The sequence below is a fragment of the Kockovaella imperatae genome, assembly GCF_002102565.1.
Source record: "Kockovaella imperatae strain NRRL Y-17943 chromosome Unknown BD324scaffold_15, whole genome shotgun sequence".
Classification (NCBI taxonomy): Eukaryota; Fungi; Basidiomycota; class Tremellomycetes; order Tremellales; family Cuniculitremaceae; genus Kockovaella; species Kockovaella imperatae.
Genome location: NW_019028955.1, coordinates 229,765 through 244,913, shown reverse-complemented (window position 1 = coordinate 244,913; position 15,149 = coordinate 229,765). Strand labels below are relative to the sequence as shown.

General features: G+C 51.8%; 7 protein-coding genes across 7 annotated transcripts; 2 read left to right on the top strand and 5 right to left on the bottom strand.

The window, feature by feature from the left end:
* Positions 1–110: 110 nt before the first annotated feature.
* On the bottom strand, positions 111–1,870 carry BD324DRAFT_653468 (hypothetical protein; the record flags this gene model as incomplete). Its single annotated transcript, XM_022018655.1, has 14 exons — positions 111–263; positions 313–402; positions 447–505; positions 548–585; positions 640–702; positions 750–785; positions 834–946; positions 987–1,013; positions 1,067–1,139; positions 1,192–1,315; positions 1,369–1,439; positions 1,495–1,532; positions 1,584–1,683; positions 1,785–1,870. 14 exons carry the CDS (start codon positions 1,868–1,870, stop codon positions 111–113), a joined length of 1,071 nt encoding a protein of 356 aa, XP_021868474.1.
* Positions 1,871–2,906: 1,036 nt separating this feature from the next.
* BD324DRAFT_170815 (hypothetical protein) lies at positions 2,907–4,178 on the bottom strand. The gene is made up of 4 exons (XM_022012084.1): positions 3,781–4,178; positions 3,658–3,730; positions 3,488–3,592; positions 2,907–3,432 (listed from the first exon to the last, which is right to left on the bottom strand). The coding sequence occupies exons 1-4, from the start codon at positions 3,991–3,993 to the stop codon at positions 3,065–3,067; spliced, it is 759 nt and encodes a 252-aa protein (XP_021868473.1). The 5' UTR covers positions 3,994–4,178; the 3' UTR covers positions 2,907–3,064.
* A 1,608-nt stretch (positions 4,179–5,786) lies between these two features.
* On the bottom strand, positions 5,787–7,497 carry BD324DRAFT_637034 (guanine-1-methyltransferase-domain-containing protein). The gene is made up of 5 exons (XM_022016964.1): positions 7,176–7,497; positions 6,875–7,123; positions 6,232–6,810; positions 6,064–6,171; positions 5,787–6,006 (listed from the first exon to the last, which is right to left on the bottom strand). Exons 1-5 carry the CDS (start codon positions 7,422–7,424, stop codon positions 5,806–5,808), a joined length of 1,386 nt encoding a protein of 461 aa, XP_021868472.1. The 5' UTR covers positions 7,425–7,497; the 3' UTR covers positions 5,787–5,805.
* A 112-nt stretch (positions 7,498–7,609) lies between these two features.
* Positions 7,610–9,271, top strand: BD324DRAFT_637030 (ubiquitin-conjugating enzyme/RWD-like protein). The gene is made up of 14 exons (XM_022016963.1): positions 7,610–7,789; positions 7,892–7,930; positions 8,021–8,067; positions 8,140–8,175; positions 8,224–8,279; positions 8,326–8,336; positions 8,382–8,404; positions 8,456–8,471; positions 8,523–8,548; positions 8,597–8,678; positions 8,736–8,929; positions 8,980–9,004; positions 9,056–9,093; positions 9,140–9,271. Exons 1-14 carry the CDS (start codon positions 7,747–7,749, stop codon positions 9,161–9,163), a joined length of 660 nt encoding a protein of 219 aa, XP_021868471.1. The 5' UTR covers positions 7,610–7,746; the 3' UTR covers positions 9,164–9,271.
* Positions 9,272–9,329: 58 nt separating this feature from the next.
* On the bottom strand, positions 9,330–10,433 carry BD324DRAFT_653464 (concanavalin A-like lectin/glucanase domain-containing protein; the record flags this gene model as incomplete). The annotated part of the gene is made up of 1 exon (XM_022018654.1): positions 9,330–10,433. The coding sequence occupies one exon, from the start codon at positions 10,431–10,433 to the stop codon at positions 9,330–9,332; it is 1,104 nt and encodes a 367-aa protein (XP_021868470.1).
* A 753-nt stretch (positions 10,434–11,186) lies between these two features.
* Positions 11,187–13,440, top strand: BD324DRAFT_643551 (sodium:inorganic phosphate symporter; the record flags this gene model as incomplete). Its single annotated transcript, XM_022017556.1, has 11 exons — positions 11,187–11,281; positions 11,347–11,864; positions 11,921–12,070; positions 12,117–12,236; positions 12,262–12,302; positions 12,358–12,562; positions 12,620–12,714; positions 12,775–12,857; positions 12,900–13,032; positions 13,083–13,257; positions 13,319–13,440. 11 exons carry the CDS (start codon positions 11,187–11,189, stop codon positions 13,438–13,440), a joined length of 1,737 nt encoding a protein of 578 aa, XP_021868469.1.
* A 121-nt stretch (positions 13,441–13,561) lies between these two features.
* On the bottom strand, positions 13,562–15,149 carry BD324DRAFT_646940 (NAD-binding of NADP-dependent 3-hydroxyisobutyrate dehydrogenase-domain-containing protein). The gene is made up of 8 exons (XM_022017633.1): positions 14,971–15,149; positions 14,722–14,920; positions 14,394–14,668; positions 14,192–14,354; positions 14,036–14,142; positions 13,878–13,981; positions 13,706–13,833; positions 13,562–13,668 (listed from the first exon to the last, which is right to left on the bottom strand). The coding sequence occupies exons 1-8, from the start codon at positions 15,035–15,037 to the stop codon at positions 13,614–13,616; spliced, it is 1,098 nt and encodes a 365-aa protein (XP_021868468.1). The 5' UTR covers positions 15,038–15,149; the 3' UTR covers positions 13,562–13,613.

Genomic DNA, 15,149 nt, shown 5'->3' with positions numbered 1-15,149 from the left:
TGAGTCATAAGCAGAAGTCGTGAAATACAGACAAAACATCATGGTATACCCAAACGAAGGTATTCACAGAATCTAACCGAGCCACTCGCCTCGCCCACCAACGCCTCGCCTCACACATTACCCCGGCCCATGAAGCTGAGGTGCCTGAGTGTCGCTCTCTTCTCTTGAGCACCTTGAGTATCCTCTTCACGCTTCTTGGCATCAACGTCCTCGGTCAGACCCATCTCCACATCGAGGCCCCAAGGTGGAGTACTCGGCCATCGCTAGAGATGATCAGCCCCTCATCAAACGGATTGTCGCGAGGTGGCTTACGTTTGAGCTGACTTGACTTTCACTCGCTGTAGGTCCCGACTCTGTGAGGTGAGGTGGAGTAGTCGTGAGTCCAGTCTCGCTCTGCCACGCCTGCGTCAGGTCATCATGGTCTTGCGAGTTGATTGCCTACTCACAGCGAAAGACTGTGGAGTAACACCATCACGGCGCCAGGTATGTCGAGCATTGACCATAGCTACAGGACAGCATAAGCTCCTAGTTCGTCAAAGTCATTTACCCATCGCTCCGACTAGGTATACTTGAGCATGCGTGACACTGATGCGCCGCGTGTAAGCTTATTCCTTCATCACGCGCATCTCGTCTGCTCACACGATATATGGTATCAGAGGTGAGGATGTATCACGGCAGATGATGATCGTGGCCAGCAGTGCGCTACAGTGAGAGTCAGAGCTTGACCAGACTGGGCACTTGAAGCTCACTATGTAGTGCCTGGGATCTGAGCCTCCAAGCATCCCCTGCAGCGGCAGATGAGGTGGACTTCAACAGAGCGATTGCGAGCTCACCTGATGAGCTTCTTCAATAGCTTGTCGGATCGCTCGCTTCCCGTACGAGCCTTGTGTAGACCGTAGATGATGCAGAAGGTATTGAACAGGTGAGCAACTAAACAAGCCGTTGGCTGAATTAGAGCATCAGAAATGTCAAACGTGGAGGTTTACCCAATAGTCAAACATGATCTCCAGGTGCTGATCGGGATCTGTCAATTTCTCACGCCATGTCGTGGCTCCTGGTCACTCACAATTGGCACTTCATGCATTGTGACTCCACGACTGAGAATGAAGACTGCAAATCCTCCGGCAAGGGTTCCTGCTCTACGGACAAAGGCATAAGCAAGCGGTCAAGTCATTTCACACGTCGACTTACGCCAAGATATAGCTGATGACAGCTACCACAAAGCTGTTCCCATTCACTTTGATAGCTCGCTCCACGAATAGAAGCTGGACAGAGACTGTGGTGATGGGCTGAATGAGACCGTAAACGCCAAGGACTACACTGATGTTAGGGCCCCGTCCTTCGCTCAAGCTTGTTCCAATCACTCACGTTTGAACGTCATGAACTGGAAGAATTCCCCAAAGTGATAGACAAAGTCTTGCATGTACATGGCTACCGTGCTGCCAGAATGGATGATCAGCGCAGTCCGAAGAAGCGGATGAAGTGTCAACTCACAAGACAGCCGTTACGCACGTCGCGCAAACAGCAGTGCCCTGGGGGCACGTATGAGCTTCCGGAATCGCCAAATCTGTGTTCTCACTCACCACAAGGAGGCGAACACCAAGACTATCATATCGAGCTTGAGGAAGCCAATGAGTCACTTGACAGATGATGACTCCGGTCCAGAACGCATTGGATACAAGTCTGGTATGAGTCTTTGTGAGCTGGAACCTCCCTTGGGGTCTGACAAAAGCTCGAGATGATACCGTGCCTATGGGCTGGAGGATCCAGACGAGGTGACTCACCCCAGTAGATGTGGACCCAGATAGAGACCTAGGTTGGGTGTGATCATCGCCTGTGCGATGATCTCTGCGTCGGGAGTGACAGACATGTTGAGAGCTTGGAATAAGTGCAAGGTTGAGGTGAGCACCGATTGACCGTGAGAAGGACCTGAGTGAGCGCTGCTTGAGCGAGAAGTGAAGGTTAACGAGGATGAGGAGCAGCGTCTTTCAAGGGGAGGGGCATATATGCAAACCCTCTTATAGCGTGTTGTGAAGGACTTTATGAGAGCATGTCAGAGGACATTCGACTAAACATGGGATGTTGACTCGACAAGGCGGCTCGCATCATTCAACCCGAACAGATCAGAAGAAACAATTTGATGGGTGCATACCCTGTTCCATTCCGGCGGGACCACTATTTGCGTAGAGTGGTGAGCTACGCAGGTCAGCTGCCTCCAGTGTGTGGGTGGTAGCACAGGCTTTAACCTCTTTCGGTGCAGAGATGTATGAAGCGCCATACCTCAACACTTGATCGAAATTGCGTGAACTTGGTCAAGAGGTCAACTTTAGCTCCTGTCTAGTACGAAGCACGATGGAGCCACAAGATTAGGGATACGGACTCTGAGTCAAATGATGAGCCAGCTGATCTCGACTCGACATGAGCTCCTGGACTAGGTCAAGCCAGTCTTTGACCCGTTAGGGAAGGAGCTCGGAGGGATGAGGGACGAGAGCCGTAGGAGCATTTCGGTTTCAGGGATGTGCAGGGAGTGTCGAGCTCGAAATTCTGTTTCGGCAAGTAAAGACTAGCGTATGAACCGTGTCAGTCATCCACTTCACTGTCCCGTCTGACAAGTGCTCGTTGGGACATTTGGTCCAGGTCCCAGCTTCCCTACAGTCTCACCATACCTTCATCTGAATCCAAGAATATGCAAAAGTATTGTGGGAAATGACTGGCTCACATGATCTTGCACGGGCAATTTTCCGGCATTGCTCAGACTATGTGCTACTGGCTTCGGGCATCGATCGTCAATGTTGATTGGTTGAATCCGAGGTCGCTGCCTGACAAGGTCCTAGCCTGGTGGAAACAAGCTGGACGATTGCCGAGTATGAATGGCCCTTCCAACCCAAAGGGCCGTCACTGGTTTACATCATGGGAAAGGTCGTAAAAGGTGCTGACGATAGAAAATGCCGGGTAACAAGCGAGCACAAAACCAGTCTTTCACGACAACTAATAAGAGAGCTCAGAAATGGCCCAATGTCCTATCCTTGGAGCCCTGCCTGCCCTGCCCTGCCTGCTCCAACCCTCATCTTCTACCTCTCAAGTCCGCAGTTTTGACCTGCCTCGACTTGATGGCGTTCTTGGCTGTCCTTCTCTTCTCCTTCAAGATTCTCTTGTTACCAGGAACGCACTTTGCGCCATCGGTGGAGAGTTCAAAGCCTTGTTGACATGAATCGATGACGCATTTACCGAGGTGGCATTTGACGCCGAGGGTATGCGGGATGCTCGTACAGTCGATGCCTGACTTTTCGCCAGGTAATGGGAAAGTGCAAGCTCCACAGGACTCAATGTCTGACATGACGTCGAGACATTCAAAGTTGCGTCCTGTGAAGAACGAACTAGCGGGTACCGCGCAAGCTGTCAGCATAGATGGGCATCTGGGTGTTGTGATCAGTGAGTGGCCTTGTGAATTCCTGCTGGTCTAATTCTACTCACCTGATATCGGGACCCGAAAGGAAATCTCGCTTCTTCGGGGGCACGGCTTGGCCAGAGCTACAACCATCGTTGTCGGAGATGCAGGCGTTTCCGCAGACGTATTGACCATCGGGGCAGCCTGTGGGAGTCATGTGATCAGCGAGGTGGAACGAACGAACGGTAAGCAGATGAATCCAGACTCACTCGAATGACAATCAGTACAGGAGTCGGGCGTGGAGCCAGTTGGGTAGTTGCAGTTGCTCTTCATACCGCCAACCTGAGGGGGGATTATCAGCAGGGTGGCGTGGTGCAGCCTTTCTCACTTACGTTTGCAAGTGCCTGCTGCTCCAACAAGGCGACGATGGCGTTCTGGCTCGCAAATGGTGCGGCGTAGGCTCCCACGGCTGTGGTCAATTGTCCGACCACTTGGGCATTGGCTGATGCTTCAACGGCGGCGACAATGTTGTCTTTTGATGCTTGAGTGAGGACTCCCAAGTGGAGACAGATACAGACCCTGTGACGGTCAGTCAGACAAACCATGGCGAGGTTTAGAGCTCACTTGATGCTCAAGGTGACGGTTCCAGCGGTACAGGCAGTTCCACCGGGAATAGCAGCGTAGAGTCTCTTGTTAGGATACCCGAGATTCGGATGCGGGACCACATCAGGTGGTGTGGTCGGAGTCTTCCCCAGACCAAGGACGTCGGAAGATTCAGGAGGACCGGTAAAAGTGACTCCGCCAGGCCCAGTACCTGGGAAAGTGTTTGGGTTCCCTTGTTGTCCGCCGATGAACACCGTTCCCGCTCCTTCGGGAGGATCCTCAGGACCGATAGGACCGTTCATAGCTTGATCGATATAAGCTTGTCGCTTGACGGCTTGGATTCCATGTTGAACATTGCCTTGGGTCGTTGCGATGTTATCCCCTGCCATGACTCCGGTTTTCGCAGCCACACAAGTGTACACCACACCGGTGACTGAAAGATCGACCGTGGCACAGATTTCAGCTGTGACTAGTCGCTTGAAGGGCGATAGATGGGTGGCATCGGTCACAGCATCTAACACTTCGGGGGATAGTAAGTGCGCTGCCCCGTTGGCAGGTGCAGCGAGGACGGAGCCGGACAAGAGAGGCAAGAGACCTCCGAAGATGGCGAGGGTGTTTGATAGTCCTCGCATGGTCAGACTTTGCGTTCCGTGTTGTGCAGAGAGATCGCGAGTGGAAATGGAGATGGGAGGATAGGGTGTAGTACCTTCAACAACCTAAATCCTTTTGGGGCTTCTCCGTCGGTGTCGATGCCTTGAAATGAGTGTGGTTCGAGTTGGTCGTGCGAGCAGCGAAGTCGATCAGCGAATGATCTTGTTTTTTTTTGATCGTCCAAAGAAGAAGATGGCCAAGAGGTACGGATGACCTGTTTGCTTATACACCCTGAGCATAGTGTCTAATGTTGTGCTCTGTGTAGCTCCTTTAGAGGTCGACGTCACAATCATTGAGAAGTTAACGATGGGATTGACCAGCCATGGTGTCCTAAATTTCGAGGTCCACAGTGAACCGAGGAAGGACACTGTGCCAAAAACGTCAGGAACGCTACTCGAAGATCCTGTCAGATGGGGTTCATGACGAAGTCATCATGTTCGACGACCAGCACAAGTCTTCTCCGGCGTAGACTGGGAATGAACGACCAGAGGTCGAGCCCAGACATGTCGAATAGACTAGGCTCGCCAATTTATCACTTTATGCGATATTTGACATGGGAAGGATCGAGCATACTATTCGGACCATTGTGGTCTGGGACTGTCCCTTGTTTAGTAGAATGAAAACCCCGAGCTAGAGTGATGCAAATCAATCTGATTAGCCCCGAGTCTAGTAGACCAGCTGAGAGCTAAGAGAGATTATCCAAAGAGACGAATCTTTTTCTGTACAGCTGATACTCGCTTCAGGACCGAGGAACAGTGGTAAGGATGACCATCGACACCTTTAGCACGGGAACGTGTGAGCCGGCAATCGTTCGTACCAATCGTATCGACCATGAGGCAGTCTGCACAGCGATATGATAGTCCGTTTCGAAGGACCCTAAAAATCAATAAACAAGCAGAATATTAACCGTACTCCGTAGCATCGGTGAAATGATAGAGGAGAGTTGTAGGCCAGTGGTGGGCTTGAGTGAGCGGACTGGACACTATTCTCTCATATGAATTGTGGCTGCGGGCCAAAGTAGAGGCGGGCCAGGGGAAGGGCTTGTCTGCACACCTTGAAGATTAGATGGGAGGTTTGGTGACACAGATTCCTCGGAAAAACAGGCGCGTACGAGACAAATATGAGTGAATGCCACGTGTACTTGGAACGGCGGATTTAATGCATCATGCAGCATCGTGCTCTCCCTCTTGGAGTTGGACCTCTGAAGCATCGTCTCCCAGATTTGCTGGCTCTGAAGCCACTTTTGACCTCTGCCTCAACAACGTCTTCTTGCTCACGGCAGCGAATTTTCGCTGTGGAATGACGGCAGCAAACGCATGAGCCCAATTGTTCAGCTCGAGGTACTTGACCAAGATCTCAAAGGTCTGAATATAATGTAGGATATCAGCAGATTGCTCTATTCAGATTGGACCACCACGCACCTGATTCACAGTCAATACTTTACGGGTAGGTAAATCCGCAATGTATCGTCCAATCGGTAACCTGGCCGTCCTGATGCCGAGACTCTTTGCCTTGTCCTCGCAGAGCAGCTGACAGGGGAAACACACAATTTAGAACGAGAGCATTTTTGTTTGTCGTTCGGGACCTACCTTGTATCGATTCTTGTCTACTAAGCCTCCAAGGATATACACCTCATCCTCGCTCAACGTTATCAGCTCCTCTGACGCATCGGCAGACAGGTACACGAGCTTGTGGGTGTCTTTAGATAACGATGGAGGAAGTTCAGTTCTAGTGTCGTCCTCTTGCATGACCGTAGGTGTGCCATTTGTCTGCTCGATGGAGTGTGGTTTCTCCGATTGTTCCGTAGGCAAACTTGCGCCCATTTCATGATCCAAGTGAGAAGAGGAGCCCGTGGTCGCTGTAGATGACTCTGCCTTGGATACTACTTCTGGGGAACGCGGAGAGGATGACCTAGATCTCGAAGGAGACTTTGGAGTCTTGCGCTTTGGTTTCGGACTCAACCCAAACGTTTTAGCGAGGTCCGCCATGCCCTCGTGCCACCAATAACACTGATCCCAGGACTGCCAACCTCTTTCTTTCATGATGCTCCACAGGACTGGCGAGGCAGTCTCTGAGAAGGAAGTGTGCAGGATAGCAGAAAATGGACGAGCGGCTCGACGATTTGTTGCGTAGAGAAACGATAATTGAGAAGCCAGTGATTTTACCTCCTACGGTCCATGGTGTGGTGTAAGCGGAGCCTACTCGCTTCTACACACAGGTCACCACACGCACCGCTTCAGCCATGAGATTGTCAAAACCCAAATCCACGACTAGCCCGCCTTTCCAGACCTCCTTATCCGGACCGGTCCCCGCCAGTAGTTTCCTCTTGATTCGTCGACTTTCACGCTGTCGCTCAAGGCTCGCCAAACCTTCTTCGTCCAGCGTACCAGCTTCAAGCTGTTCCATAAGAGCCGCTTTCTTCTCTTTTTTCTTTGCCTTCACCGAGGCTTTCCACTCATCACGATGGGCTTCTCTGAACGCCTTGAACAGTTATCAGCTCAGATTAATTGGATACTTTCACCGCCGTGCTCACCTGCTTGGCGGCTCTCTTCATGGCATTTTTGGACATTCCAGGCTCATCCGGAAGGTATGCCATAAATCCAGGATCCCTGGAGTCTGACTTTGAGCTGCTTCCAACAGCGTTCATGTTCATCTCCTCGTCCTCCTCTGCTTGCATGTTGGTACGGCTCGTGTAGAGAGTTCGGGCGAGACTAGACGAGCAAATTGGAGCAGTGATTCTTGCAGGAAAGCCGATTTTGACGGTTTGGACAGCCCACTTCATTCAGGCTATCGCTCGCTTTCGCTCTCTATCCCACAGGTGATGCTGCTGCTGCTGATGCTGTTGCTAGTGCTCATCTGCTCATCATCATCCGTATCTCGACTACAATTGCTTTCCCCAAAAATTTGCTTCCGTTCCGTCGATCGAATCGGCCAGGTCCCGATGGTTTCAATCTCTCAAAGTGTGATCTGCAAGAGCGTATTGTAGGTGTCATCCTCAGACTCAGACTGCTACATAGCACTCAGTCAGGACACACAGGCTGGCGGCATTTTGGAAATATCCCCTCCTTGACCAGCGAATTCATCTCAATTTACCTTGTCCCAGCATGTCCGACGCTAGGTTACGGCGAGTTCAAAAGGAGATTCGCGGTGAGTGAAGCAGGGCGACTCGTTGGGCAGGGCGACTTTTTGAGCCCTGGTCCCAAAACCTGATGTCAGGTTTCATCGCGACGTATGCTGACTTCGCTCTAGATTGCGCGAAGGACAAGACGTCCAACATATCCATTGACAGTGAGGGTTGAACACAGAAGGCAGTGCACGAGACCTCTCAAAGCAGCTCCGAGAGCTTGTGCGCTTGAAGCATCGCTGACACCTGCACAGTGATTGACGAGAATCCATTTCATCTTATCGGTGCTTTCCCAGGACCGGTGTGTACAGCCAGAGTCTTTGGACTCTTCGCGAGCTCGGCTGACGCTCGGGTTCGCTGACCCATCATTCAGCCGGATACGCCGTACGAAGGAGGCTATTATGAAGTGGTCCGTCAGGCGATCAGAGCGGTATTCAGTACTGAGTCATTACTCTAGGACATTGTCATACCCGATGCGTACCCTTTTCAGCCAGTCAAGATGAAGTTTATAACGTGAGTCGGAGGTCTTGCCGCCATGACAATACTGATACACCTGCAGGAAAGTCTACCGTGAGCTACTCTGGGAGGTCGTAGGATACAGCTGACATCTTGCAGATCCAAATGTATCATCCGCTAGTGTGAGTGACTTATCTTGCCCTTCGACGAGGAGGCGCTGATTCCTTGCATAGGGAGCTATATGTCTGGGTGAGGGGACCTACTATCGATTTTCGTGACTCACGCTCATCGTGTTCAAAGACATTCTGAAAGACGCCTGGTCACCAGTGAGCCACCAGAACTCCTGTATCTGACTTCGCTGACGTACGCCGCAGGTGCTCACGCTGAAGAGCACACTGATATCCCTCCAGTCCCTCCTTTGCGAACCGGTTCCGAATGATCCTCAGGACGCCGAAGGTGGGCACGGTTTCTGAATCAGAAACACAAGATGGCTGCATTGACGCCTCCTTCCAGTTGCGAAGCACTATCTGGCAGACCGTGCAGGGTTCAACGCCACTGCGAAACATTGGGCACAAGCTTACGCTCAAGCACCGGCGTCAAAAGTCAAAGCAACTCACGGAAAACCGGCGACGGATGCAGATATGGCAGGTTTAGCGGAGGAGAATGTAGTGTCGTTCACCGATATGGGTTTCCCAAGGGAAAAAGTGGTGAGTAAGATGAGGCTGATAGAAAGGCCTGAATCCCTGATCCCGTTTAGATATCCGTGTTGAAAAAGCTGAATTGTGAGTCACCCCGCGATCAAAGTGTTGCAAGATTCTAAGCTGTGATCTCAGATCGTGGGAATAATGTGTCCAATATTCACGAGAGCACGGTGAGTCTCATTAGACAGATTCAGGGAGTCTGCTGACCATTCTCAGGTGTTGGAGGAACTGTTCAAGTGATCTATACAGAGCGCCACTTCTTGACGACCTTGTCATACCGCGTTCACTCCATCATCGCGATAGTCCTTACACGGACTTATCGATATATGCACCACATTAGGCGCTGGTATACAAGACATAGTGAGGGGCCAGCCCTCCGGTTCAAATCCCTTCTTGGTTGCGGCCACTAGACCCTACATGCCTGGTCCATGGTGCAGCCCGCAAGCACGTCCTGCTGACCGGGAGTGGCATAGTACCAGTCAAGCGCCCGGACCTTAAAGACGACATCCTGAGTGGGGGGACCAGCTGTGAAACCCTTATCTCCATTCGTCCAATGGTTAAAGATGAGCTTTGAGGGGTTGATTGATGTGTATTTGGTCGGCGAGTCTAGAGGCCCACCATCAAAATAGTACTTTGTACCCGAAGGCAACCACGCGATGGTGTAATTGTGGTAGCTAGTCGTGGGGTCTTCAGGAAACGGCAAGATGACGTTATCATTGACGGTATTGGATGAGTCGTTGGGATCCCAATTGGTGAGCTGAACTCCTGCCGGCGTTCCATTATCACCTCGATCAAAGATTGTCTGACCGATGACTTCGATATCCTGCTCGTCATTCCCGGTACCAGCTTGATAAGTGAACATGGATTGACATGTCCCGGGAGTCTGGTCAAACTTCATGCTTCCCATGAAGACCCCGTGGAGGAATTCGTCCGAGCTATAGACTTCCGCTGCGCTGATCTGGCCTCCGGCTGGTTGACCACCAGGCACAGTAAATGTCAGAGCTTTGTCTGTATCAATAGCGAGGTTCTGAAGATCACAGACCGATCGGGTCCCGTCGGGTCCTGTACCTCCCATCGCTTGTCCATCGAAGATGGTGAGACCGAGGTCATTGAGTGCATTCGCAGAAGACAAGATGCCGGAGGGGAGAGCTTCAAAGTTGATAGATCTGTGATAGGGGAAGTAGGCGTCTCCATAAGTGGACAGAATATAGCCGCAATCGCATGACGGAGGGGGAGGCGACGTCGTGGATGATGATGATGATGGTGATGATGAAGATCGAGGAGCCGTAGAAGAGGTCGTCGACGCTCCGGAGTCGACGGATGAGGGCCGGCCACGGGCGGAGTTGGAAGACGCAGGCGCGAAATTGGAGGAGCGAGGAGGCCTAAAGCCTGAGGTCATGGGCCGCTGGTCCAAGGCGATGGATCTCGAGGGTCGTCCACATTCTTTGGCATGGGTGAGAGCGAGTAGGGTCGCGAGTGACAGAGCTAGGGGTGACGATATGTACAGCATGGTCGGTCGAGGCCTGCAGGTCAACTTGGGAGCAAAGAGTACTATGAACACGGATCAGACCAGATACGACCTCCCTGTATATACTGTACATCATGCATGACCCCCTTGAAGTATGTTCACACGCTGTCCATCCTGACGACCATGGCGATCATGGGATGAACCCCCTTTAGATAGATCTGAGACACGGAGATGTGATTGTAATTGAGGCATCATCAACCTCGATTGGTTCTAGGTTATGATATAGCTCCATTCCTTTGTTACATAGCAAGACACCTTTGAGCGGTCGTACTGGACGATACTATGCTCAAAAAGTGGGGATGGATGGGACGGGACTCGCATAACAATGGCTCCACGATCACACGAGTCACCGCCACACGAACTCACCGCCACATTCCACACACTTCCCATCCATCTCTTGGCGGACTGTCTTGGCCATCTTGGATATCATTGTCCAAGACGCTGACACCTTCCAAGCGAACACAAACGTGCAATGGTACTGACCAATGATATATCATCTCTTGAAGCGTTTGCGCCGCGCATGACCGCGGAGCACATTGGATGCAAATCAAATCACTCACTCACTCAGTCACCCACACACATGCGTAGACGAGCCAATGAGCCTTTCAGACCTCTCTCATATAAGGCGGCGAAGATGTCTGACAAACCTGTGTATCTTCCCTCACTGATCTCGCTATTCCTCACTCACTCAGCGATCTGACCAATATTGACTGTGCTCAATTGAAAAATCTCATCATGGCCAAGCTTCACCAGTGGGATTACCTCTTCGTCATCGGGTTGTTGTTCGCCTCCCTGGACGCGTACAACATCGGTGCCAATGACGTTGCGAAGTGAGTCCAAATCAGACAATGGAAGTCATGCTGCCTGTTGCTGAGCGGTCGTGCCTCTTCACCAGCTCCTGGGCTACATCCGTCGCGTCCAAATCACTCACGCTCCGACAGGCGTCATTCCTAGCTGCCATTTTTGAGTTTCTCGGTGCAGTCTTGGCGGGGTCCCATGTGACAAGTACCATTAAGAATGGCATTATAGGTCTCGACGCATTCAACGACAATGCTGGCGTACAGCTCTTGACATTCACATGTGCCATCACCGCTTCGGCTTCATGGTTGATGATCGCTACACGGAAATCTTGGCCCGTCTCCACTACTTACTCGATCATCTCTGCTTTGGCTGGTGCTGGGGTAGCGGTCAGTGGGTGGGATTCTGTTCAATGGGGATGGAATAATGGCAAAGGTCTCGCTGCCATCTTTGGTGGAATGGCAATCGCTCCTGCACTGGCTGGGGGGTTCGGTGCTGTCGTGTTCGGTATCACAAAGTACGCGGTCTTGGTACGGAAGAATTCGATACAAAAGGCTCTATATATCTCTCCAGTCTACTTCTTCACCATTGCTGTCGTTCTTACCATGTCCATTGGTGAGTACTGGGTAGTTGGAGCATAGACCTGTATGACTGACGCACTCTCCCTTCAGTCTACAAAGGAGCACCACAATTGAACCTGGACGACTTGCCCCAGGTGACAATCGCCCTTGCCATCGTCCTGACCGGTCTCGTCATTGCCCTCCTGTCGATCCTCTTCTGGCTCCCCTTCGTCCATGCAAAGGTTGTCAAGAAGGACTATAGTGAGCCGAACACCAGGTCAAGTTCATGTTCTAATGTTCGCGTTAGCCATTCGATGGTATCACTTCTTCTACGGACCGCTGCTGTGGCGTCGAGCCGCACCGGAACTGCCCAGTGGTGGAGGACACGTACCAGATTACAGAATTCTGACGTCCGAGAGCTCCGAAAGTGGGACGCTCTCATCCGGTTCAAGCGGTCGTGAGCCCTGTCTATTCTGGTCTGAGTATCACTGAAGTCAGAGGGCACAGGTGTCGAAGTGCCAGAGAAACAAGGAGGTGCCGGTCAACAGCCTGATCTCGAGAGTAGTCTCGCCATCTCCCCTCAGGACACTCTCGACACTGTTCGACCCCTGGATGCGACTCATGAGGCCCAAGGAGGTCAAACGAAGGATCTGAAATCCGTTCCAGACATCGAGGGACCGTGGATCTTGCCTAGAAACTTGTGGATCATTGTCAGGTATAGACTCCCCAAAATCCTGACACACGGTACATCAAGTGAGCAGAGAGCCACAAAGTTAGGCGTCAGTCATTGATCATTTCACACTTCATCAGTTGATATCCATGCTCTCCAAACACATGGACAGGATGAAGCTCAACAAGCGCGTCTCAGAAAGGTTCACGAGCAATCTACCCAGTACTCGAACGAGGTCAGTCTGTAGCCCTGGACTCAATCTTGCTTCCCGCTGACCATTATCCCTGCGCGCTAGACTGAGCACTTGTACTCATTCCTGCAAGTCATGACTGCTTGCACGAACTCCTTCGCCCATGGTTCCAACGACACTGCCAATGCGTGAGTACATTTGGATGAGGCACTTTTTGACTTGTGCTTTAGCATCGGTCCTTTCGCTGTCATCTACTACGTCTGGTCGACCGGCATGGCCACCGAGAAGAACACCGACACACCCGTGTGGCAATTTGCCCTGTTGGGCGGGATCCTTGTCATCGGTCTCTTGACTTATGGTTATGTGGGTCCATCACTGCGTTGCATTGCAAAACTGTTCCTGACGTTGCATAGAACTGCATGTCGGTCCTAGGTAACCGCTTGACGCTTCTTTCTCCGGCCAGAGGCATGTCTGCCGAGCTCGGATCAAGTATCACCGTCCTCCTCGCATCTCAATATGGTATACCTGTATCCACCACCATGTGCATCGTCGGCTCGACTGGTGGTGTAGGAATAATGTCAGGAGGACGTGAGTGACTGTGGAGTTTCCAAGTCATGTAACGTCAGCGCTGACAGTCAATCCTTCACAGTCAGGGCGGTCAATTGGAGAGCTTTTGGCTGGATCTACCTTGGATGGATCATCACCGTTCCCGTCGCTGCAGTACTCAGTGGATGTCTTCTGGGTATCATCCTCAATGCACCTCATTGGTAGAGACCGTCTGTTCTTGCGATAGGAGGGAATGCCAATACTCAAGGGATGGTCAAGGATAGCAAGGCAAGGCTCCAGTCAGCAGCAGCAGTGAGAGGAGTAGATATATCAGTTATTGTATTTTCCCTCCATGCAATATTGGCGTTTGAACTCTACTGGGAAGGAGGAGCATCCTTTCATCCTCTTTCCACCGCCTCCTTCTGCCTTGTCCTAAGCCACTCTAGAACCACACTGTGTTTTGTCAGCTGGTTTTGACTCGTCAGCCCACCTGAAGTCCTTTCCGGCCATTTCGCCCTGGCCCTCCGAGCACACAGAGTCGTACACAGCCCTTGCAGCCCAAGTCATGGGAGTAGGAAGAGCATACTCGGATGCAGCATGAAGGGCAAGTCCGACGTCCTATCGATTGACTTGAGCCTTGCCCACGCTTTCATTCAACTCACCTTGAGCATCAGACGACTCTGGAATCCTCCGGTGTAGTTTCTGGACCCAGGGCTATTCGGGACCTCTGGGAGCGGAGAATTGACTCTCGAGGACCACGATTGGCCTATGGGAGTGTGTCAGCGCCTGAAGATCCAGATGCACTACCAAGTCTGCTTACCGGATGACGAGTTGACTACGTTGTGTAGCAACAGTGGGTCGATGCCTAAGGATTTGCCCAATGCCAGCCCCTCTGCGAGTGCGATCTGATTAATGGCCAATATCAGACTGAGCGTGCAGTCAGTAGTTGGGACTTCCATTCAAATCTGGAACCCACTTGTTGCAGACCTTGACACCGACACCAGTACCATTGGCGCCACACGGTAGAACGCCACCCTCCCTAGCCATGCGCTGTAACATGGGAACCGCAAGAGCGGTAGCTAGCGGCGAAGGAGAGCCAAACATTATAGTGAGAGTTCCAGCCTCCGCAGCGACAATGCCTGATCGGAGTCAGCATGCCCTTCCGCAGGATAGCTTACCTCCTGATACTGGAGCATCCAGCATGACGGCTCCCCCTTCACTCTTCTCGTGAATCTCCTTGGCGACTTTCATGGCCGCAGTTGGGTTAAGAGTCGTTCCGTCGATCAAGATTGTATGTGGACGACGAGAAGCACCAGCGTCGGCATCACAATGCAGAGCTTCTTCATCCTTGGGAAGCCCCGCTGCCACGCCGGTACTGGGATCCAGGTACACGCTCTCGACCTGAGGAGTAGAAGGCAGCATTGTCATAATTCTCGAGGCGAGCGAGGCGACCCTGAACGTCATCCGATCAGCAAGGACTGCACCCATTCCCTTCATGGCGCTCACTCCTTCCCTGATCCAGCTCTCTGCACCCTTTGCGCCAGCTCTGCACCTCCCTTATTTCGTAGATCGGTGACGAATTTGTCCGCTCTCGCATCGTCCTGTTCGCAGATGACAAAGCTTGGAGCTGCTGATGGAGTGCCTGAAGAGCTAGACTGGTGTGCCGCATGAGTCTTTGTGAATAGGTTGATAGCCATGTGATGGCCTGAAGGTATATCAGCATTGTTGAACGTGAGCGATATTGATCAGACTAACCCATTGCTCCTAATCCAATCCATCCTGTCGTGGAGGCTCGGGACAAAGTGACAGCTGTGGGAATCATGCTTAAGAAAAGGAGATCTATGGGATAGGCCTTTTGATTCCTGTCGGCTGTCGGCTGGACTGCAGAGGACCGCTGTTCAGTATTATCGATTACACCGTTTCAATGGTCAACA

Excerpts from the sequence above, each read along its gene's own strand:
- BD324DRAFT_170815 (XM_022012084.1), bottom strand. The coding sequence starts at position 3,993 with ATGGTTTGTCTGACTGACCGTCACAGGGTCTGTATCTGTCTCCACTTG. Across the intron at positions 3,731-3,780 it reads AGCAGCAGGCACTTGCAAAC|GTTGGCGGTATGAAGAGCAA; the intron begins GTAAGTGAGAAA and ends ATCCCCCCTCAG. Across the intron at positions 3,593-3,657 it reads CTGTACTGATTGTCATTCGA|GCTGCCCCGATGGTCAATAC; the intron begins GTGAGTCTGGAT and ends TGACTCCCACAG.
- BD324DRAFT_637030 (XM_022016963.1), top strand. The coding sequence starts at position 7,747 with ATGTCCGACGCTAGGTTACGGCGAGTTCAAAAGGAGATTCGCG. Across the intron at positions 7,931-8,020 it reads GTCCAACATATCCATTGACA|TGATTGACGAGAATCCATTT; the intron begins GTGAGGGTTGAA and ends ACACCTGCACAG. Across the intron at positions 8,679-8,735 it reads TGATCCTCAGGACGCCGAAG|TTGCGAAGCACTATCTGGCA; the intron begins GTGGGCACGGTT and ends GCCTCCTTCCAG.
- BD324DRAFT_637034 (XM_022016964.1), bottom strand. The coding sequence starts at position 7,424 with ATGAAGTGGGCTGTCCAAACCGTCAAAATCGGCTTTCCTGCAAGAATC. Across the intron at positions 7,124-7,175 it reads TGAAGAGAGCCGCCAAGCAG|GCGTTCAGAGAAGCCCATCG; the intron begins GTGAGCACGGCG and ends TAACTGTTCAAG. Across the intron at positions 6,172-6,231 it reads TAGACAAGAATCGATACAAG|CTGCTCTGCGAGGACAAGGC; the intron begins GTAGGTCCCGAA and ends TTCCCCTGTCAG.
- BD324DRAFT_646940 (XM_022017633.1), bottom strand. The coding sequence starts at position 15,037 with ATGATTCCCACAGCTGTCACTTTGTCCCGAGCCTCCACGACAGGATGG. Across the intron at positions 14,143-14,191 it reads GGTGTCAAGGTCTGCAACAA|TCTGATATTGGCCATTAATC; the intron begins GTGGGTTCCAGA and ends CTGCACGCTCAG. Across the intron at positions 13,669-13,705 it reads ATGGCCGGAAAGGACTTCAG|TGTGGTTCTAGAGTGGCTTA; the intron begins GTGGGCTGACGA and ends GACAAAACACAG.